At 42.4% G+C, this 24,602-nt stretch overlaps 1 protein-coding gene across 3 annotated transcripts in view; it reads left to right on the top strand.

Annotated features, from left to right (window-relative positions):
* The window catches only part of LOC135556158 (phosphatidylinositol 3-kinase regulatory subunit gamma), a 297,567-nt gene that overhangs the window by 257,669 nt on the left and 15,296 nt on the right, over positions 1-24,602 (top strand). For 2 of the 3 annotated variants that reach the window (XM_064989134.1, XM_064989131.1), the window contains one exon: positions 15,343-15,457. In XM_064989134.1, the coding sequence (XP_064845206.1) occupies positions 15,343-15,457 (115 nt within the window). Of the gene's footprint in view, positions 1-10,307; positions 10,444-15,342; positions 15,458-24,602 lie in introns of those variants that run through there. The other variant, XM_064989132.1, reaches the window with a different exon arrangement.

Here is a 24,602-nt window from a genome sequence, read left to right as displayed (position 1 = left end):
AAAAGTTGTATGTTAAAAACATTGTTCATTATATTTATATTTGTTTCCATAGCCACCAGTTAAGATTACATCTGCAGCATATTCTTACATTTGAACCATTTTTAGCACATCTGCATACAGTCCTTGTTTCATAATCCAAGACATTACATGCATAGAAAGACTGGGACAGAGTATATAAAGGCCCGTAAAAAAAAACAACTGTATTAATGATTAATTAGTGGTGTAATGGGGTAGATCCTCATCAAGGACTGAGCACAGGAGTCGATCTGGCGCGTAGTGGCCCTCTTGAAGAGTGGTGTGACGGGTCAACTCTGCGGTGAAGAGAATCAGCGCATTACAACTGTATCAATCTGAGATTTTAAAATCACTACATTCCTGAAGAAACTGTGTGGTCCTAGTTGAAAAAGTTTGCGGCAGTTATAGCTTAGATGTCTTTTTTTTTAAAGAGCAACTTATAGCTCATATACATACTTTGCGTCCTCATCCACTCCGACGTCAATGGCATATTTTAGAACTTCAACCTCCTGACTTTTCTGGCTTTTCATTGCACTTACTGTAAGCTTAAAAAGAGAAGAAAATAAATGAATGATTGGCATAATGTGGGCACGCACGACACGACATAACAGTAACTCACAGTAAAATATCTTTAACAGTCAGAATCTACAAAAAAATGTTTCATTGTCTATGCCAAATGTCTCAACTGCTCACATTTACTTACCAATTACAATGGAGTACACGAGTGGTGTCAAAGGCATGTTTTCTCCTCTGTCCCTTCATATTGAAGTGGGACATTAACTAAATCTCAAACATTTTAAGAAATATGATATCAAAAATTTGACTAGTTGGACTTTTTTTTTTTTCACTCATCTCTAAATGTTAAAGTTTTGCTTAATATTCAAACAACATTTTTTTAAAGACACCACTCCATAATCCTGAGGATGTTGTCCCAGACAGAAGTTCCCAAAATTGAGGACAGCTTGACAGTCTTAAAAAAAGAAAGGTACATGCAAAAATCGAGGTATGTATAGAGAGACAATAAAATATTATGTTTTTCTAAAGTTATGTTGGTATGTCATATCATTCCTGCAACAAACATTGTTAGAAAATGGTGTAATTGGCAAATCTCTTTCCTTTCTTCTTTAGCTGGGATGTGGCAGAATAGGTCACTGGTAACGAAGTAGGTGGTCAAGGACTGCTGTAGAGGCCTTGCATCAGGTCATTGACATGTTTCAGGAACTGTAAAGACAGAGACAAATCAATATTAACCATTATGATCAGTAACCTAGCTACCACAGAAGGCCTAAGGTCTTCAGTAAGTTAGACTTAGCCGAGCAAGTACCTTGACTATGTTGCCCCCCAGCAATCTGGCAGTTAGGCAGACAGACGGGGAGGCAGAGAGAGACAGCGAAACATAGGCTATTTACAGACTGGATAACTCCTGTACTCCTTCCCTTTGTTCCCTCTTCCATCCTTCCATCCAATCTAGAAGATTCCTACAAAAAAAGAGAATCAAGATTTGAAAAAGACATTTGCGGTGTAACGTTAGAATGAGTGTTGAGGGGTATATTGAGGCAAAATATATCGTATTGTCAAATAGAAAATACCCAAAAATACATGGATCCCTGATGAATCAAGAAACATGTTGACATGACAATGTTTTCTAAAGTTGTGATCATCTCTCACCCTCTCTTACACAAACACACATTTACTGTCATTAACTAAACAGATATAAAAATGTAAACTTTAGCTAGCTAGCTACAACAGGTAAAAATTAAAACTTACCATGTCCATGGACGATTAGCCAGAGCGCTAACGTTAGCCAGCTAGCAAAATTTTAGTTGATGTTTTTCTCCCCAACAAACCGCTGCATTCCTTACAAAAGTTAAACATGAATGCAGGAGAACAGGGACTACCTGGTCAAATCTTTTGGAAGTTTATTGTGTACATTTCGAGAAACTAGTTGTTTTCCAGCTGTGTTGTTGTGTAGCCTACCGGGCATGTGAAGGCTCAAGCAAGCAGGCTGCTTGCGCACAGAGATTTATTTATGCACGCGAGGCACAGATTCCAATCCAAGTTTTAGTTGGAACTGATATGCCTACCTCCTTATTAGCTACTGAAATAAAAAAATAAATGAGTGCACCATTATGGTATACACCTTTCCTGCAGTCAAATGACCAAATCGCCCTCTAGTGGCCTCATGGGTGGAATTGTATTAATATTTTTCATAATTTCATAATTCTTATTTTATTTAAAAAAAAAAAAAAATTGCTAAGAATCTGGTGTTTCTATGTCAAATGGTTTGGTTAAATTTGGTTAAATTTCAGTCTTCTGGGATGTATATAAACTGTAATATTGGTATGCAAATTAAGAATTGAGGACATTTAAACTCAAAATCTGACCACCGCCACAGGTGTCTTCTTTTTTTAAGCCCATAACCATGTGTGTGAGGTGTATACTTTTGTTTCAAAGTAGATTTGTTTTAAGACTACCAAGAAACACTCTGTGTGACCCTGAGTTAGCCCATTGGAGTAAATTGCTTAAAACAGTTAGGGGAAAATATAATTGTAATATTTTCAGGGTTAATTTCAGGTGCAATAATTTGATTAATTATTGATGGAAATAAATGGGATAAAAATAGGGTTTTGTAAATCCTGGTGGATTGCAGTAGAATATTGAACTAAAAGATATACAGTGGCAAGAAAAAGTATGTGTACCCTTTGGAAATAGCTGGATTTCTGCATAAAATTTGATCTGATCTTCATCTAGGTCACAGAAATAGAAAAACACAGTCTGCTTAAACTAATAACACACAAACAATTATACAATGTCAGGTATTTATTGAACACACCGTGTAAACATTCAAAGTGCAGGGTGGGAAAAGTATGTGAACTAGAGGTCGACCGATTATGATTTTTCAACGCCGATACCGATGCCGATTATTGGATGACCAAAAAAAAAAGCCGATACCGATTAATCGGCCGATTTAAAATAAAATGTATTTGTAATAATGACAATTTCAACAATACTGAATTAACACTTATTTTAACTTAATATAATACATCAATAAAATCAATTTCGCCTCAAGTAGATAATGAAACATGTTCAATACATTTTTAAATAATGCAAAAACAAAGTGTTGGAGAAGAACGTAAAAGTGCTATATGTGCTATGTAAGAAAGCTAACGTTTCAGTTCCTTGCTCAGAACATGAGAACATATGAAAGCTGGTGGTTCCTTTTAACATGAGTCTTCAATATTCCCAGGTAAGAAGTTTTAGGTTGTAGTTATTATAGGACTATTTCCCTCTATACCATTTGTATTTCATTAACCTTTGACTATTGGATGTTCTTATAGGCACTTTAGTATTGCCAGTGTAACAGTATAGCTTCCGTCCCTCTCCTCACTCCTCCCTGGGATCGAACCAGCAACACAACGACAACAGCCACCACATCGAAGCAGCGTTACCTATGCAGAGCAAGGGGAACAACCACCCCAAGGCTCAGAGTGAGTGAAGTTTGAAATGCTATTAGCGCGCGCTAACTAGCCAGCCATTTCACTTCGGTTACACCAGCCTCATCTCGGGAGTTGATAGGTTTGAAGTCATAAACAGCACAATGCTTGACGCACAACGAAGAGCTGCTGGCAAAATGCACGAAAGTGCTGTTTGAATGAATATTTACTCGCCTGCTTCTGCCTACCACTGCTCAGTCAGATACTTAGATACTTGTATGCTCAGCCAGATTATATGCAACACAGGACACGCTAGATAATTTCTAGTAATATCATCAACCATGTGTAGTTAACTAGTGATTATGATTGATTGTTTTTAATAAGATAAGTTTAAGGCTAGCTAGAAACTTACTTTGGTTTACTGCATTCGCGTAACAGGCAGTCTCCTTGTGGAGTGCAACGAGAGAGAGGCAGGTCGTTATTGCGTTGGACTAGTTAACTGTAAGGCTGCAAGATTGGATCCCCCGAGCTGACAAGGTGAAAATCTGACGTTCTGCCCCTGAACGAGGCAGTTAACCCACCGTTCTAGGCCGTCATTGGAGATAAGAATGTGTTCTTAACTGACTTGCCTAGTTAAATAAAGATGAAATAAAGGTGTAAAAAAAATCAGCGCCCAAAAATACCGATTTCCGATTGTTATGAAAACTTGAAATCGGCCCTAATTAATCGGCCATTCCGATTAATCGGTCAACCTCTAATGTGAACCCTTGTATTTAATAACTGGTTGACCATTTTTTGGCAGCAATAACCTCAACCAAACGTGTTCTGTAGTTGGATTAGACCCGCACAACGGTCAGGAGGAATTTTGGACCATTCCTCTTTACAAAACTGTTTCAGTTCAGCAATATTCTTGGGATGTCTGGTGTGAACTGCCCTTCTTGTAGTCTTGTCACAGCATTGCAATTGCGTTAAGGTCAGGACACTGACTGGGCCACTCCAGAAGGCATATTGTCTTCTTTTGAAGGAATTCTGTTGTTAATTTACTTATGTGTTTTGGGTTGTTGTCCTGTTGCATCACCCGACTTCTGTTGAGCTTCAATTGGTGGACAGATACCCTAACATTCTCCTGCAAAATGTCTTGATATACTTGGGAATTCATTTTCTGTTGATGATAGCAGGTTGTACAGGCCCTGAGGCAGCAAAACAGCCCCAAAACATGATGCTTCCTCCACCATACATGACAGTTTGGATGAGGTTTTGATGTTGGTGTTCTGTGCCTTTTTTCTCCACACATAGTGTTGTGTATTCCTACCAAACAACTCAACTGTAGTTTAATCTATCCACATAATATGTTGCCAGTAGCGCTGTGGAACATCCAGGTGCACTTTTGCAAACTTCAGACGTGCAGCAATGCTGTTGTTTTTTGGACAGCAGTCGCTTCTTCCGTGGTGCCCTCCCATGAACACCACTCTTGTTTAGTGTTTTACATATCGCAGCCTCGTCAACAGAGAGGTTAGCATGTTCCAGAGATTTCTGTAAGTCTTTAGCTGACACTCTAGGATTCTTCTTAACCTCTTTGAGCATTCTGCGCTGTGCTCTTGCAGTCATCTTTGCAGGGCGACCACTCCTAGGGAGAGTAGCAACAGTGCTGAACTTTCTCGATTTAAAGACAATTTGTCTTACCGTGGACTGATGGACATCAAGGCTTTTAGAGATACTTTTGTAACCATTTCCATCTTCAAGCAAGTCAACAATTCTTAATCTTAGGTCTTCTGAGATCTCTTTTGTTCGAGGCATGGTTCACATCAGGCAATGCTTCTTGTGAATAGCAAACTCACATTTTGTGAGTGTTTTTTATAGGGCAAGGCAGCTTTAACCAACATCTCCAATCTCGCCTCATAGATTGGACTCCAGGTTAGCTGACTACTGACTCAAATGAGCTTTTGGAGAAGTCATTAGTCTAGGGGTTAACATACTTTTTCTAACCTACACTGTGAATGTGTAAATTATGTATTCAATCTAGACAAGAAAAATACAATAATTTGTGTGTTATTAGTTTAAGCACACTATGTTTGTTTATTGTTGTGACTTAGATGAAGATCAGATCAAATTTGATGACCAATTTATGCAGAAATCCAGGTAATTCCAAAGGGTTCACGTACTTTTCTTTTCGAATTTACAAGAAAATCTACTGAAGTGGAACTTTGTCCTTGTGTTTCTTGGCCAGTTACATCGTTTTGTTCACATGCTAGGTTGTTTTTAAATGATGTTAGTTTAAGTTTGCTTCAACTGTCTGCTGTTAGGAAGACATCTCAGTCAAGATTTTTTTCATTACAGCCAAGTGAGTGCCTAAATTACCACGGTAACCACGGTCCCTTAAAGGGCTAGCTGACATTTTTTGTCTCACCTAATGTTTGCACTTGATCAAGCATGGATTGCTACCAAAAACTTTTGTTCATGAACTTTTAGTCATTGTTCTCCTAGATTTATTTGTGTGCACATCATGTACTCCTTGTAAAGAATGTCAGCATAGAGCCCTGAACTATAATAATAAATAAGACAAATCACTCCGCATTTTGTAGCAGGATAGGCACTTTGTTGATTGTCGATGTTCATTTGCGAAACTATTTATCTGTTTTTGTTATCTAAATTATTTATTTTAACAAACATTGGTTAAAAGACGCAGGTCACTAATTAAATTCAATTAATCAATATACTCCAATATTTCTTACTACAAATACATTTCTTGTTTTTGAAACTTTAGAAAGCATACTTTTTGTCATTTTTATCATTTTTGTTGTAATTTTTGGTTAATTATAAAGACAAATAATTGGGCTGGTAAAAAATGTGAGTGGCTGGTAGATTTTTTTAAATCTACCACAGTGGCTGGTCGACCAAAAAGTACATTTCCCACCCTGGACATTGCGAAAAAGATGTTTTAATCAAGTTGTGATCTGGTTATATGACGTTCCAACCATAAAAAAATGTCTTGATCATGTTGTATGCACACTGGGTTGGCTCTCTATCTATGAAAAGATAACAGTAATACTACCGTGCATGTATAATGGTGATAGTAACGCTGTGCATCTTATGCATGGAAGCCCAGATGTATGAGCCAGTTGGCAAACAGCCAAAATGTCACACTAATCATGTTGCCAGATCTGTTTCAAAACAACAATGTCAAAACGTGTCCTGGTGTTGGAAACACAATCACCATCTCCTGCTGTGATTAACCTGTCAGTGGTTGATGGTTGTGTTTTATGTCTGCTGGTGTCGCTAGAGTGAAAACAACCAACATCAGTTGTATTATATGATCACCAATGTTAGCAAGCTTCTTCCATTGAGCCAGGGATTGTCAGTGGAGACATTGAATGAAACAACCGGTAGCTTTGATATAAACAATAGGTTTCAAAGGGAAATATGCACTGTGTTGTGTGTTTGGCTTCTATGTAACATCTCCTGGGCTATCGAGAAAGGACCCTAGCTGCGTTACCCCAGGCAGGCGGTAGGTGTATAGAGTGGCGGATAGCGGCGGTGTGTCTCGGGAGGTGGAAGAATATAGCCCCGCTCTTCTTCTCTACTCCTCCTCTTCTCTCCCCAGGGGGTATGAGCTCACCAGTGTGTGATCTGACCGCATATTAATCTCGTCTTCCACTCAGTGCCAGCTCACAGCTCGGCCCCTACAGAACACATACACAATGTTTTTGGTTGCCTGTCTGGGCTTTTCTCTCTTCTTGTGTACTCCTGTTTTTAGATGTTATTTCGGCAAGGGATTCACTTTGTGGGATCCTGGGGGGGGGGGGGTCTAATCCCTGGGCCCAGCAGAGAAAGAGAAATAGAGAGAGGGCAAGAGAGAAACCGGGGGTGGAGAAAGAGAAGGGATGAGCGTTGTGCAGATGTTCATTGATATATTTCTTACAGTGGAACTGAAATGTGAGAGGCTCTGTGACAGTTAGAATGTAACGCCGGGGGCCAGGTCCGTGTGTGTGTGTGTCTTTGTGTCCGTTGCCGTGGGTGATTAGCACAGGTGGAGTGCTGCCCCAGGGGAGGGCTGACCTCGGTTCCCAACGGCAACACGACTACTCCCCTCCCATTGTGTGTGTATGTGTTGTGTGTGTGGTAAGGTGCAGTGATGGGGTGTGGGTTTGCAGGGTAGCACTAGAATTGGGTAGCTTCTTCATTGAATGGAAAATCACCAGTATATTTCTGTCCCCTGCTGCTGGAATGATGCTATATGGGGCAATGACGTGAGTCATGGCAGACAGACAAGGCTGGGTTGGTTCTGTTGATTCTTCCTCTACACATTGAAACACACTTTAGAACCATTATCTTACTCTTTATTCTCTGTCGCTGTCTCTCTCTCTTTGGCCATTTCTCAACTTGACAGTTCATGCAGCTTTAGTATTCTGATCCTAGATTTATGATCATGGAACTCCGAACGCGTCGCGCATCTACACCTACATTTCAATGTAGATATTGTGTCCAACAGTGTGCCTGGATTCCCCTTTCCCGCACTACATTCAATTGCCAGTGTGCATTCTAGAAACGGTGGAATAGGCTAAATATAATAATAACAACACAACAACTGATGGCGGTAGCTAACTAGCCAGCTAACTTCTGTAGCTAGCCAGCAAGCTAGCAAGCAAGGTTAAAGGGATTGCAAACGGGTTAGCATAACTCTAGCCCCCCCCCAAAAAAAATCGAAATACTAGCTAGCTGGCTAACATTTATGTGTCCAGCAAACACGTTCCTCACGCGCTAGGAAGGTGTTTCCTCCAATGTCATAATGAAAAGGTGCCTCTCGGAGCTAAAACACACATTTTCTTGAGACTTGTGGGAAATATGCACTGAATATACATTCTAACTGATGGCGTCTGCCACCGTATGCGCTTTCGGTAGCCTGGTTGCTTTCAGAAATCTGCACCCAATGCATCCCTGACCACATCCCGAAGTGGTCAGACAGATCTGAACACAATCCGACCACAAAGTGACTTCTGTGCATCTCGACCCGTCTTCGTGTATTCTGACAGCAGAAGCTGCATGTAAGTGTCAAGTGTAGACACAACCTTTCTGTCTCATTCTGTCTGCCGTGGAGAGATGCAGCAGAGCGAAGGATTCATAATGTGTCTTAAGCATACATGGCAACTTGCCCTCTCTTCCCCATCCCCCCCTCCTTTTCTCTCTCTCTTTCTGCCTTCTATTCTATTCTGAGATTCATGTTGGACACATGTTAGGCTGGGAAGAGCCCCAGAACACATACATCTGTTAGTATAAACATTTTTCTCCCATCTCTCTCTCCCTCCCAAATCTCTTTCTTTCACTCTATTCTCCTTCTGTCGCTCTGACTCTGTTTCGCTCTCCCTTTCTCTCCTCACATGTATAAATAGTACTAGAGTTCGAAGTGTTCAGCTTGGTCAGGCCTGACTTGTGGAAACTGGGCTGAGAGCAGAATGTGCCTGTCTTTTCCCATTCAGACACAGCTGTGTCTGGGGGGGGGGGGGGGGGTATACATAAACATAAAAATGACATTGGGATCCTTAACTTTAGGAGAAATCCCAAACCGATCACAAAACATTATTTTCCGCGTTTTGGCCTAACTGGATGATGGGCTATAAAGGTATTTGGAAAGTTGTGTAATTTAAATAAAACAAGAGAGGGAGAGGTGAACTGTAGGTGAATTTGCGAGGCATGCAAGACATTACCAAGATGCGCACCATGTTTTTTTCTCTGCCCTGCGCTCTCCTCTCTCTCCCTCGCACTGCCTCGCCTGGGGGCGTATTCATTACACCAATTATGATGCAAAACGTTTGTTCAACGGAAGCAAATGGAATGAAACGGGGAGGGGCCTAACTGAATTTGTCCAATCGAAACGTTTCGTTTCGCAACTGTTTGGACTAATGATTACACCCCTGCTCTTTCTCTTCGCTAACGATGTTAGTGTGTTCAGTCTTCGGTCTGTTGCGTGTAGAATATCCTAGCCTATTCATTGATGGTAGGTCCTGCTTTTCTAAAGTTCTGAGACATTGCATGCCAAGAAATTGCGAGATACTGCATTCCATTGCGAGATACAGGCCTAGAAAACAGTTCTGACTGTCTGCCTGGTGGCCGACCTGCCTATACTGTGCCCCTTCCCCCTCCCTCGCTATGAAAGATGTGTTTGTGTTCTTGGAAGTACAGCAACTAATCAGTCTTCTACTTTCCGAAAATACTGAATCTTAGTACTCGATTCCAAGCAGAATCTAATCTTAGCCCTCGATTCGGTGACGGTAGTCAACGTGCGAGGAGTCGATGAATCAATTTCTTTGGAGTCAACTCTCTACCACTACTTCATCGTCGTTAACTGTTGGAAAAATGGCAAAGGAAGCCGAGCGACAGCAGCGGAGTCCTGTATGGAAATATTTTGCGAGGTGTAATTGAGGTACAGTCATGGTAGTACAGGTGCAATGCTCAACCGTCTGAAAGGGAACATTTTATGCATCTTTCTTATAGTTTTAATGGAAAAAAGAGCTGTTTTAAACTTTTTTTTAAATTGCCCATCTGTCACATCCCTCGTGTGTGTGGTTTAGTGAGGCCTTACACGCTGTGTGTGCTCTTTCTCTTCCTGAACCCCTCTCATTCTCCCTGACCCTCTCCCTTTTTCTCTCTTTCTCTTCCTCAACATGTCCCTGACATAATTTATATACTCTGAGGGTGTAACTCTCTCTCTCTCTCTTGCTCTCTCTTTCTCTCTCTGTGCTCCCCCCTCTCTCAGGGTCCACCCCTACCCCCCTGCTGTGCTCTTATTGGCCAAATCAGGTCTCCATTCAGAGATTAGCTAGCTGTCTGATTTTAGGATCAGGGCTTGTTTCGCAGTGCCAGTCTGACAGAGGAGGAAAGAGAGATAGAACAGAGAGAGAGAGGAGAGGGACAGACGGACAGACACACAGAGAAAGGGAAAGGAACAGACAGCTGACAGGACTAATGCAGCTCACACCTACCCCACGAGAGGAAGACAGTAAGACCCAACACCAGCTTTCTTTCCTTTTTTTCTCCTTTCTTTCTTTTCTTTCTTTTCTTTTCTTTCTTTCTTTTCTTTCTTTCAGTCCTCCTCCCCTTTCTTTCTTTTCTTGTCAGTTGGCCCGCATCCCTTTTGTGTGTGTGTGTGTATATGTGGGTCCATGTTTGTGTGTGTGTGAAGCAAAGTGCCGACTGCGACTGGACAGGACTGGAATGAGGGCTTATGTGTGTGTGACAGGATTGAGGGGCCCGGGGGTAGGCTGGCTGGCTGGCTGGCAGGCTGGCCGTGTGGACTGCATCTGCAGGACTACATGTGTTGAACAGCTTAAAAGACAGACTGATGTATACACTGTGTGTGTGTTCATTCCTGAGGGTCTTTGTCCCCCTGTGTGTGTGTGTGTGTGTGTGTGTGTGTGTGTGTGTGTGTGTGTGTGTGTGTGTGTGTGTGTGTGTGTGTGTGTGTGTGTGTGTGTGGAAAAGACCCTCTGCTCCGCTTACACACTCTGGGGCTTACACCCTCCCCATAAAAGATATAATGAAGTTTGGATTGTACTTTGTTCTGCTACTTTTATTCCATGTTCTATTCAGTAACTTTGCACTTTTGCACAATGGTGCAAATGTCTGTTTATTTTACTTGTCAATTATGATTTGACTTATTTATGGTTGTACTTAAAGTTCTCAGACAGTCATCAACATCTCACTGAGGTGTGTATGTGTGGTGCGTGCGTGTGTGAAGGGTTGCTGTGGGGCAGCAGTGTTAATACCACTCTGCTGGCGCCCAACACACTCTGGTTAACATGCTCCTGCTTCTGGACCCAACAGCTGCCACCCACGCACACACTCACACTCACACTCACACACACACACACACACACACACACACACACACACACACACACACACACACACACACACACACACACACACACACACACACACACACACACACACACACACACAGACAGAGAGAGTTGTGCCTGAGGCTTGACCCTGTGTCCTATGCAAGCTGCATAATGTGCTCTTTGGAACTGGCTCTGATCGAGCTGTTGTATGTGTCATGGATTGGGGGCTCCACTGAGGGTGAAGGGTGCAGGACAGATTTTTCAGCCAGTCATATGTAAAAGGAATCTGTTAATGATAAAGTGGGGATGAATACACACACACACACACACAGGTCCTGGAAGGGGAGGGGGGTGGAAGTTGCGAGCTAGTCAGGGCTTTCATTTTCACTTGGCCCCAATTCTGCTCTCTTCCTCCTGTGGCTTCCTGGCTCTTTCCCCTGTGTGCTGTGAGAGAGAGAGAGTGAAAGCAGTGTGTGTGCACCTGCAAGGAGAGGGAGGACAGGAGAGGAAAGAAAGGAGGAGGAAGGGAGGAGAGTTAGGCAGGCAGGTCCGCCCCTGGCTCTCTCTCACTGGTGGAGATGACTCACCCCACAGGGAAGAGGAGAGGGAGCTTGGTCTCCTGGGCTGCCTGGCTGGCTCACCGTGTGCGCGTGTGTGTGGTGCAGGGCTGGGTAGGTTACTTTCCAAATGTAATCCGTTATGGTTACCATTTACCAGTCCACAATTGTAATCATTAACATTTATTTTGGATTACCCAAACTCAGTAATGTAATCGGATTACTTTCAGTTACTTTTAGATTCGTGCAGGTTAGTGTTTTTCGTCATGAATCTTGTTCTGGAGTCAGCTGTGCAGAGTGGTAACTAGCTAGCACAACCACAAAGTCATAAAATCTGATTTTAAACTTAAACTTAACCCTAACCTTAACCACACTGCTAACCCTAATACATACCGTAACCTTAAATTAAGACCAAAAAGCTCATTTCTGTTTTCATACATTCTTACAATATAGCTAATTTTGACTTTGCAGCTGGCCCATCTGGCGTAAATCACTCAGTTCTGCCTCACGGACAAGACTTATCCCAATAAACGTCAATCTGGTTAAGAGGCATTAGAAGAAGACAAAAATGAATATTACCAATTGAATGACATCTATTGCAGGACAAATCAATGTTAGAGTTTACATAGCTGGCCATGCTGCATTTTACGATTGGGGTCATTGCTTTGAGTTGGGGAAACAAATATGCTTTGAGCACTACCAAAAAGTTATTTGTGCACGTGAAAAATGTATGCCATATGCTGCGTTTGCTATAGGTCTACTATTTGTGTTGTTGATGCTGATACCTCACTAATTTGCAGCTGTTTAAGACTATCAAAAGTGCCCAAGTTTGGACATTTTTTTTGTCATTGCACAAATTCGATTGAGCAATGAAAGGCCCACTCGTGGTCTTCTTAAATGAAACTTGTTGACTGTATGTAGGGAGGGAGGAACTCCCTCAAACTTTTACACCATAGGCTGGGATCCGCACTATGCAGCTGTTGCAAGAGCACATTTTATAAGCTTACTGGCTGTCCACTGAGTGCGCATTCATTACATTTTGCAACAGAATGGCCGTTTCTTAAACTGAAGCTAACCGAAGGAAACGAGGAGGGACCTACCTGAATTTGCCCAATCGAAACATTCGATTTGCTCTGTTTCTTTCTGTTTGGTTCTTAAACGGTAAACGTTTTCCTTAATGAATACACCCTGGTCACGAAAACAACGATTGATAGGCAGTGTAAACGTCTTTTAAAATACACGTATACATTTGTGAACAGCCATCCACAACAACCACAAGCTAAACGAGAGAGCAGCAGTGTGATTCACATCAAAGTGATTTCTGTATCACCCATAGGCTACGCCACTGCTGTTGTGCGGCAGGTAGCCTAATGGGGGTGTTGGGCTAGTAACTGAAAAGTAGCTGGTTCAAATCCCCAAGCTGACTAGCTGAAAATTCTGTCTATGTGCCCTTGAAGAAGACTTCTTTCTGTAAGTTGCTCTGGATAATAGCCTCTGCAAAGTAGGGGGGGGGGGGGGTGGGGAGTGTTAGCTGTAAAAACAAAGTTCATTTTTTGTCCTCCAAACATAAGAATAAAAAAGAGCCTTTGCTAAATGACTAAAATGAAAATGTAAAATGTCCTTACCTCCGAGCGTTTATTCAAGTTGAATAACTTTTGGTTGCCGACAACAGTGTCACCATTGGAAGACATAGTTTGGACTGTAGCCTATAAAAGCCTATTCCTGCTCTTTTCCCGCGATCCATCAAACGCATTTGGTGTGTCATCACAGTGGTCTTTGATTTGTGGTCAGACTCCCTCAGGTGGAACAAACAAAAAAAGCAAGCCTTTTTTTATGCTGATTTGAATGTCAAATCATTTTTGCGCAAAACATCCTTTCTGAATTTTTAAGTAATCATCTCCATTTTTTTAAATTTTTTTAAGTATCTGTAATCTGATTACAATTTTTTTTTTTTTTACTGCTAACGTAATTACATGCAATCCATTACTCCCCAACCCTGCTTGTGTGCGCGTGTGTGTGTGTGCTTGCCCCCGTGGACCAACTGCCAACCCAACTGAAGGAACTGGTTTTCATTAGTGTCCCAGGCACGGTTTTATATTCCCCTAGCTCTGTACTGCCGGAGCGAAGTAAATATTGTACTCAGTCTGCTCCAACTGTAACCTCTTTTTACTAAGATCTGTTTCCTATGCTGTACGTCTGTCACATGTTCCAATTCCCTTTATTGACACCCGTCATGCATAGATCATTCAGTAGTAATACCCTCAGTACATGTGACTCGCTGTAACTGCTACTATAGAGCATGGGGACAGACAGTGAGTGATGTGACTATCACGGGGACATTGAGAAATGGTTATGTCAATAAATGTGTCCTGGATGACTCTGGGGGATTGGGTGTCTGTCTCTGGCTGGCCTGGTTGCCTGGTTGGACGACCCCCTAGTAGTGTAGTTATGAGATTCCTCTGACTGCCTGTCATGATGTCACCTTGTGTCTTCTCTCCCTGGTGTGTGTGGGTTCCCAGAGCAGCCCTAAATGTTCTAGAGAGGGACAGAACATTCTAGAGGCCTGCCAAAGAGCCAGTGGAGACCCCTGAATGAAAGATGAAACACACGCGTGTGCTCGCGCGCACACACACACACACTGCTCTTTGTTGTGTGTGCTCTCTGAAAGGGCACTCTCTAAAGTCAGTGACTATCTTGACTAAAGAGTGTATACACATATACTCACATGTGTGTGTGCGTGTCTAAGTCTATGTCTATGTGTGTGGTTGTGGGTGCTGAGTTGGGTGTCTGGGTCAGAGGCAGGTTAGTTATGCTTGGCTTGGGTTTTGCAGATGAACACTGTAGCCGCTGTTGGGCTAGAGGAGGCAAAGGGAGGGGGGTGAGGGTTATTTTCCCCTAAAGCTAGCAAAGTTATTACACTTTTTTTCTCTGCTGCACCTGGCATGTGGCATGTCTCGCCCCTACCTTCTACTCCCTATCTCACCCCTCCCTGACCCTCAAGGTTCCTCTACTAGCAGGCTAGACCTGTCTATGTGTGTATGTGTGTATGTGTGTATGTGTGTGTGTACGTACACCTCTCTCTACTGTTAGCTGGGGTGAGTGGGATCTAGCCAGCCCAGCTCTGCTTCCTGCTACTTATCCTCCAATTAGTATTCTCACAGAATCTCTATATTCCAAATGCCGTGGAGGGAGGTCTCTTCTTGGTAAATTATTAACACAATGCTGAATGGGAGGGAGGAGAAGCATGGCCAGTATGGCCGATTGCGACATAATCTAAGCCTGAGGGATGGGGGGGGGGGATGAAGGAATGAACTCAGAAGCCAAAAGTAGAGGTGAAGAAAGGAGGAATGACAGGAAGGGAAGACTGTTTCCTACAAGCTTCAGGTCCACTGTCATGTCAGTACGCCTCATACATGTCGAAGCCCACTTTTATTTTTGTTTCGCCCTTAACCCTCTGTCTTTCTCTATTCCCTTCTTTGTTTTTTCCTCTCTCTGCAGCTCTTCCTCCCAAGCCGGCCAAGCCCATGACTCCAGTGAGCAGCAGCAATGGTGTGAAGGAGGGGGCTGGGGGGTCGCTACAGGAAGCAGAATGGTACTGGGGAGACATATCAAGGTAGCACTCCGCACACCAGGCACATGCACAAATAGGGCTCAACCAGTGCCCGAGGAGCTGCCCTTTTGGCCTCCTATGAAAGTGCCCTGACAGCTCAGGGGATCAGCGTTTTTTCACAAGCACATTGAGTAGCCAGCCAAAAAAAAAAAGTAGCTAGCCCAGGCTCCCCTGGGCTGGGGGGGGTCTGGTTAATACATTTTTGCCGAACAAGCTCTATTTTGGTGGCCGCTGGTATATTCCAATGCTACATTGTATTTTGAAACTGCAACTATCAGGAAATAACCCGTATCAATTGTTACACACTTTTGCAGTCGGTGTTAGTTTCATCAGCTGTTGTACAATATGATATAAAACAAAGGCAAAACAAAACTGGACTGCCCTGGGCATTTAAATAATCCTGTAAGAGTCTGCTGACTTCCACAGGCTTCAAACTTCCTTTTAAGAGGCACAGAAGGCAGCAGTTGACTACTCCATTGTCAACACTTTGATTAAATCAGTAGACCTGTATCAATTTGAAAATACCATTTAAGTATCATTAGTTTTTAAAACCATTCAAAGGGTTTTCTTTTATCATATTTTAGACCAGAGTGAGGCTCTCTCTCCACTAGCCTACCTGTTGTTCCTTGCAGTGAGGAGGATTTGCCATCTTCATCACATGTTTTCATAATTTATCTGCAGTTAATCGCCAAAAAAAGCCTACCAGTATGCAAATTAGGGAGCCAAATGAACAGGTCTCTCGCTTGCGTTTCATCTTGCAATTCGGTAGTCTACTGATGAGTCACTCACTTTAACGTCACTTTCTGGCTAGTCCTGATAGACTTCATATCAAAAATGCAAACGGTTTGGCCATTTGGCCAAACATCTACTGGCCCGAACTGAATTTCTACTGGCCCGGAAAGGGTGTAGTTTTTAAATTATTTGGGGTCATGCAGGGCCTATAGGTTGGCATGCTTTTTGTCTATATTCTGCTATATTTGGTTACTATGATATGTATTAAAAAGCTATGTAATATAATTTAGCAATGCAAGTCATTCCTCTATTCTTTAGAATTGCATTGTATTAATTACATTCATTTTTGTTTCTAAAGTATGTCATTTTGAAAAGATTTGAAAATCGGACACTGCCCCTTTAAGACAAAAAAGAGACATCGCCATGGCTAGCCAAGACGAATGCCAAGTGTCTTTTCGTAGCTTTCCTTATGCAGACTATCAACAGGAGCAGGTATATTGCTGGTATGTTCCCTATTGAACGTTTGATTTTGTAAATCACTTTCCATAAAATAATTAAGCTCAGCGAGTAGATTGATGGGCGCTTCCTTTTTCGCTCTGGACAGCTCGCGTTTGCTGTGTGAAGGCACAAACTCATGTACTGCTCCTGTGCTCGAGAAGTTGTGACTCGCGGGAGTGTGGTGGTGCTTGAATGAATGGCCAATCATATTGCTCAAATACAAATAGCCTGACATTTATGCGTGTGGTCTTCAATAGTTTTCAATGGTAGACAGTGACAGAGCAGGTACATGAACTGGAATACACTGAAAAGTTACTGATGAAATCCTCTGGCCCTGTGTTTCTACTGTCCCTGTGCCAGCAGGCCATCGTTAATGTCAGACCTTGCATGCAAAATAAAATAAATGAATGTGCCAGAAAACAATAGGCTAAGTGGATTTCTACACATCATTACCACATTATATGAGACGTGCAAATTAACTCACATATGGGAGGTGCAAATTCATGTTCTCTCCCTCATTGTGAAGAAATTTGAATGCAACCACAGCGCACGCAACACACACACACCCAGGTACAAAGAGGTGGGCAGACAGCAGTGTTTACCTGTTATCTCTCACTTTGTGAATGACAGGCGCCTGTCCTCCTATCAATAGATTGCAAGAAGATGGATATTCTTCATTCTATTGGGAAAGGGCTCTGCAGACTTTTTTGGACTAGCGAATTGGAAAGTAGTGTAGTTAATTTAAGTGGACAAAGTAGCTGGCTGAAAATGAGTCTGTAATCGGCTGTATAGTCAACAGCTGACGCTAGTGGAAAACACTGGGGGATTTTATATTATGATTTACTTTTCAATGTTTTAATTTTAAATGTAACAAAGTTACCGACCCCCTAAATCCCCAGCTGTGCCCTGGACACCATATGTGAATTGATTACCCCCCATCTATCTTCAGAGTTCGTACTGTTAGGTGACCTAAACTGGGATATGCTTAACACCCCGGCCGTCCTACAATCTAAGACAGATGCCCTCAATCTCACACAAATTATCAAGGAACATATGAGGTACAACCCTAAATCCGTCACCATAGGCACCCTCTTAGTTATCATCCTGACCGATTTGTCCTCTGAATACATCTCTGGTCTTCAACCAGGATCTCAGAGATCACTCTCCTCATTGCCTGCGTCCGTAATGGGTCCGCGGTCAAACGACCACCTCTCATCACTGTCAAAATCTCCCTAAAACACTTCAGCGAGCATGCCTTTCTCATCGACCTGGCCCGGGTACCCTGGAAGGATATTGACCTCACCCCGTCAGTAGAGGATGCCTGGTTGCTCTTTAAAAGTGACCATCTTAACTAAGCATGCCCGTTCAAAAAATGTAGAATTAAGAACAGATATAGCCCTTGGTTCACCCCAGACGTGACTGCCATTGACCAGCTTTAAAAACATCCTGTGGCATTCTGAATTTCCCCCGCGATATACAACTTTTCAGGGAAGTCAGGAACCAATATACACAGTCAATTAGGAAAGCTAAGGCTAGCTTTATCAAACAGAAATGTGCATCCTGTAGCACTAATTCCAAAAGGTTTTGGACACTGTAAAGTCCATAGAGAATAAGAGCACCTCCTCCCACCTGCCCACTGCATTGATGATAGGAAACACTGTCACCACCGATAAATCTACGATAATAAATAATTTCAATAAGCATTTTTCAACGGCTGGCCATGCTTTCCACCTGGATACCCCTACCCTGGCCAACAACTCTGCACCACCTGCAGCAACTTGACCACCTGCCCCATGCTTCTCCTTCACCCAAATCCAGACAGCTGATGTTCTGAAAGAGCGGCAAAATCTGGATCCCTACAAATCAGCTGGGCTAGACAATCTGGACCCTCTCTTTCTAAGATTATCCACAGAAATTGTTGCAATCGCTATTACTAGCTGGTTCAACCTCTCTCTCGTATCATCTGAGATCCCCAAAGATTGGAAAGCTGCCGCGGATGCATCCCCCTCTTCAAAGGGGGAGACACTCTAGACCCAAAATGTTATACACCTATATCCATCCTGCCTTGCCTTTCTAAAATCTTCGAAGCCAAGTTCACAAACAAATCACCGATCATTTCGAATCCCAGCATACCTTCTCTAGTGAGTAATCTGGTTTACCGAGCTGGTCATGGGTGCACCTCAGCAAAGCTAGAGGTCCTAAACGATATCATAACCGCCATCGATAAAAGAGAGTACTGTGCAGCCGTCTTCATCGACCTGGCCAAGGCGTTCGACTCTGTCAATCACTGCATTCTTATCGGTGGTGTTTCAAATGACTGCCTCGCCTGGTTCACCAAGTACTTCTATAGAGTTCAGTGTGTCAAATCGGAGGGCCTGCTGTCCGGACCTCTGGCAGTCTCTATGGGGTGCCACAGGGCCAAATTCTCAGGCCGACTCTTTTCTCTGTAAATATCAATGATGTCGCTCTTGCTTCTGGTGATTCTCTGATCCACTTCTATGCAGACAACACCATTTTGTATACATCTGGCCCTTCTTTGGACACTGTGTTAACAAACCTCCAAATGAGCTTCAATGCCATACAATACTCCTTCCGTGGCCTCCAAATTCTCTCTAAAACTAAATGCATGCTCTTCAACCGATTGCTGCCTTCACCGCCCGACTAGCATCACTACTCTGGACGGTTCTGACTTAGAATATGTGGACAACTACAAATACCTAGGTGTCTGGTTAGACTGTAAACTCTCCTTCCAGACTCACATTAAGCATCTCCAATCTGAAATTAAATCTAGAATCGGCTTCCTATTTCGCAACTAAGCCTCCTTCACTCATGCTACCAAACATGCCCTCGTAAAACTGACTATCCTACCGATTATTGACTTCGGCAATTTACAAAATAGCCTCCAACACTCTACTCAGCAAACTGGATGTAGTCTATCACAGTGCCATCCGTTTTGTTACCAAAGCCCCATATACTACCCACCACTGCGACCTGTATGCTCTCATTGGCTGGCCCTCGCTACATATTCATCGCCAAACCCACTGGCTCCAGGTCATCTATAATTCTTTGCTAGGTAAATCCCAGCCTTATCTCAGCTCACTGGTCACCATAGCAACGCCCACCCGTAGCATGCACTCCAGCAGGTATATTTCACTGGTCATCCCCAAAGCCAACACTTCCTTTGGCCACCTTTCCTTCCAATTCTCTGCTACCAATGACTGGAACGAATTGCAAAAATCACTGAAGCTGGAGATTTATATCTTCCTCTCTAACTTTAAGTTTCAGCTGTCAGAGCAGCTTACTGATCAATGTGCCTGTACTCAGCCAGTCTGTAAATAGCACACCCAACTATCTCATCCCCATATTGTTATTTATCTTCATGCTCTTTTGCACCCCAGTATCTCTACTTGCACATCATCATCTGCACATCTATCACTCCAGTGTTAATGCTAAATTGTATTTTTTTTCGCCTCTATGGCCTATTTATTGCCTTTATCTCCCTAATCTTCTACATTTACACACACTGTACATAGATGTTTCTATTGTGTTATGTACAAATGTTTATGTGTAACTCTTTGTTTTTAAGGCACTGCTTTGCTTTATCTTCGCCAGGTCGCAGTTGTAAATGAGAACTTGTTCTCAACTGGCCTACCTGGTTAAATAAATGTGAAATAAATAAATAAATAAAATATAGTTTGAATACTGGTAGGCTATGTTTCAGTTGGATCTGTCATGTGTTACTCTCTGTTAGGAGCAGAGAAGGGGGCAATTAGACTATGGAGGGGCACGGTTATTCAAATATCCAAATGGACTTTCGTATTTGATTATTTTTATTTAACCTTTATTTAACTAGGCAAGTCAGTTAAGAACAAATTATTATTTACAATGACGGCTTAGGAACATTGGGTTAACTGCCTTGTTCAGGGGCAGAACAACAGATTTGTACCATGTCAGCTCAGGAATTCGATTTAGAAACCTTTCGGTTACTGGCCCAACGCTCTAATCATTAGGCTACCTGCCGCCACAAATTACTAGGAGTGCATTCATTTTTAAGAAAAATGCTTTGTCTAAAATGTTATTATCAATGTGGCATTGCTACATAGCCTACAAGGATAGACCATTACATAAAACATGTTTATAAAACATCAGTTTTAGGCTCCATGGGTAGCAAGTGAAGTGGGAGATTTCTAATCTGAAATGATGGAATTAAATTGGCTAAATGAGGAGTAGGCTACAATGATCAACCAACAGAGAGGCTGTTGTTTCATATGAATGGAGTTGTTGTAGACAAGGGTGCCTCAAAATAGCCTCAATTAGCCTTGCTACTTTTGCTAGCTAAGTGGCTAATTAAGCTGGTTACTGATGGACTTCAGTGACGTTAAAATGAGTGACTCGTTAGAAGCCTACCAAATTGCATCGGTAAGAGAGCTGTTCATTTGGCTCCTTTAATTGCATACTGGCAGGCTTTTTGCCAGTTAACCTGCAGATAAATTACGAAAAGATTTGATGACGATGGTGAATCCTCCTCACTGCAGGAACAACAGGTAGGCTAGTGGAGAGAGAGCCTCACTCTGGTCTAAAATAGGATAAAAGAAAACCGATTGACTTGTTTTTAAAGCTAATGATACTATATGGTATTTTCAAATTGATACAGGTCTACTGATTGAATCAAAAGTGTCGACAGTGGAGTAGTCAACTGCTGCTTTCTGTGCCTCTTAGAAGGAAGTTTGAAGCCTGTGGAAGTCAGCAGACTCATACAGGCATGCAGTCGAGATGGGCCACTACCAGATGGTATGATAGGTCAACTATGGCAGCAACAAGTTTAACTAACTAGTGCAAGTCAGGTGGGGTGGGTGGTGCGGTGTGTGTGTGTGTGTGCGAAGGTCCCTGTTTGTCTTGTGTGTTGGTATAGTGCATATCTGAGTTTGTTTGGCGAGAAGGTGCCTTGAGTCGAGTCATGGGATCACATAAGTCAATACTCAAGCCACTCTCATGATCACGGAAGTCCCTTTCATTTCAGGCCTGCTGCTTTTTCACAATTCTCTCTCTCTTTCTCTCTCTCGGCTGTCTTATATTAACTGTGATATGTACTGTAGAGTATGGCTTGGTGGCAAGGGGTAGAGAGGATGTTAGAAGGAAGAACCTTTGAAAGGTCCAATGCAGCTGTTTTTTATCTCAATATTAAACCATTTCTGGGTAATAGTTAAGTACCTTACTGTGACTGTTTTCAATTCAAATGTTCAAAAAAAAAATAGCTTACCGAAGAGCAATTTCTCAAGCAAGAATTTTGCTCGGACTCTCTGGGAGGAGCCTGAGTGGGGAGGAGAAACTGAAAATTAGTTGTTATTGGCAGAAAGGTTTGGAACTCTTTCTTTCTTAAACTCGAAAACAGGCTGAAATTTCAGGTGGTCTTCTCAAACAGCTCTCACACCAAAAAGGGCATTATCATCATTTTCACAAATATACGTATATGAAGCACAGGTAAATGCCATTTTGACAGCACTGGGCCTTTAAAATGAACCTAATTCTCCAGTCGAGCAGTCTGTCTGTGTGTCTCCAGACCACACTATGCCTATAGAGCAGAGTCTCCCAGCCAGGCAGGTTTTAGCAGCTTACAGGCCTGCTTAGTGACTGGCTTTACTTGACCCCCTGTTTCATCTACACCATGTGTAAAGTGCAGCTTAGCTTACCACCACCAGCCAAAGCTGACACACATCGGAGGCTGAAGCTGCACACACACACATCCGCGCGCGTAGACACACTTACAGACTGACACACACACACACACACACACAGACCTGTCTGAGTGGGACTGTAGTGTGAAACGTAGATGGACTAGAGCAGAGCTGCCTACGGAAAGTTAACATATACAGTGGGGCAAAAAAGTATTTAGTCAGCCACCAATTGTGCAAGTTCTCCCACTTAAAAAAATGAGAGGCCTGTAATTTTCATCATAGGTACACTTCAACTATGACAGACAAAATGGAAAAATAAAATCCAGAAAATCACATTGTAGGATTTTTAATGAATTTATTTGCAAATTATGGTGGAAAATAAGTATTTGGTCACCTACAAACAAGCAAGATTTCTGGCTCTCACAGACCTGTAACTTCTTCTTTAAGAGGCTCCTCTGTCCTCTACTCGTTACCTGTATTAATGGCACCTGTTTGAACTTGTTATCAATATAAAAGACACCTGTCCACAATCTCAAACAGTCACACTCCAAACTCCACTATGGCCAAGACCAAAGAGCTGTCAAAGGACACCAGAAACAAAATTGTAGACCTGCACCAGGCTGGGAAGACTGAATCTGCCATAGGTAAGCAGCTTGGTTTGAAGAAATCAACTGTGGGAGCAATTATTAGGAAATGGAAGACATACAAGACTACTGATAATCTCCCTCGATCTGGGGTTCCACGCAAGATTGCACCCCGTGGGGTCAAAATGATCACAAGAACGGTGAGCAAAAATCCCAGAACCACACGGGGGGACCTAGTGAATAACCTGCAGAGAGCTGGGACCAAATTAACAAAGCCTACCATCAGTAACACACTACGCCGCCAGGGACTCAAATCCTGCAGTGCCAGACGTGTCCCCCTGCTTAAGCCAGTACATGTTCAGGCCTGTCTGAAGTTTGCTAGAGAGCATTTGGATGATCCAGAAAAAAATTGTGAGAATGTCATATGGTCAGATGAAACCAAAATAGAACTTTTTGGTAAAAACTCAACTCATCGTGTTTGGAGGACAAAGAATGATGAGTTGCATCCAAAGAACACCATACCTACTGTGAAGCATGGGGGTGGAAACATCATGCTTTCGGGCTGTTTTTCTGCAAAGGGACCAGGACGACTGATCATTGGAAAGGAAAGAATGAATGGGGCCATGTATCATGAGATTTTGAGTGAAAACCTCCTTCCATCAGCAAGGGCATTGAAGATGAAACGTGGGTGGGTCTTTCAGCATGACAATGATCCCAAACACACCGCCCGGGCAACGAAGGAGTGGCTTCGTAAGAAGCATTTCAAGGTCCTGGAGTGGCCTAGCCAATCTCCAGATCTCAACCCCATAGAAAATCTTTGGAAGGAGTTGAAAGTCTGTGTTGCCTAGCAACAGCCCCAAAACATCACTGCTCTAGAAGAGATCTGCATGGAGAAATGGGACAAAATACCAGCAACAGTGTGTGAAAACCTTGAAGACTTACAGAAAATGTTTGACCTCTGTCATTGCCAACAAAGGGTATATAAAGTATTGAGATAAACTTTTGTTATTGACCAAATACTTATTTTCCCCCATAATTTGCAAATAAATTCATTAAAAATCCTACAATGTGATTTTCTGGATTGTTTTCCCTCATTTTGTCTGTCATAGTTGAAGTGTACCTATGATGAAAATTACTGGCCTTTCTCATTTTTTTTAAGTGGGAGAACTTGCACAATTGGTGGCTGACTAAATACTTTTTTGCCCCACTGTATATCGAATAGCCTTCATTTCTCAGAACAAGAATAGACTGATGAGTTTCAGAAGAATGTTATTTGTTTCTGGCCATTTTGAGCCTGTAATCAAACTCACAAATGCTGATGCTCCAGATACTCAACTAGTGTAAAAAAAAGGCCAGTTTTATTGCTTCTTTAATCAGGACAACAGTTTTCAGCTGTGCTGACATAATTGCAAAATGGTTTTCTAATGATCAATTAGCCTTTTAAAATTATAAACTTGGATTAGCTAACACAATGTGCCATTGGAACACATGAGTGATGGTTACTGATAATGGGCCTCTCCACACCTATGTAGATATTCCATTTTAAAAATCTGCTGTTTCCAGCTTCAATAGTCATTTACAACATTAACAATGTCGACACTGTTTTTCTGATAATTTGTATGTTATTTTAATGGACCAAAAGGTTGCTTTTCTTTCAAA

The sequence above is a fragment of the Oncorhynchus masou genome, chromosome 15 (assembly GCF_036934945.1).
Source record: "Oncorhynchus masou masou isolate Uvic2021 chromosome 15, UVic_Omas_1.1, whole genome shotgun sequence".
Taxonomy (NCBI): Eukaryota; Metazoa; Chordata; class Actinopteri; order Salmoniformes; family Salmonidae; genus Oncorhynchus; species Oncorhynchus masou.
Note: the sequence above shows the minus strand (reverse complement) of the source record. Positions and strands in the feature narration are given on the sequence as shown.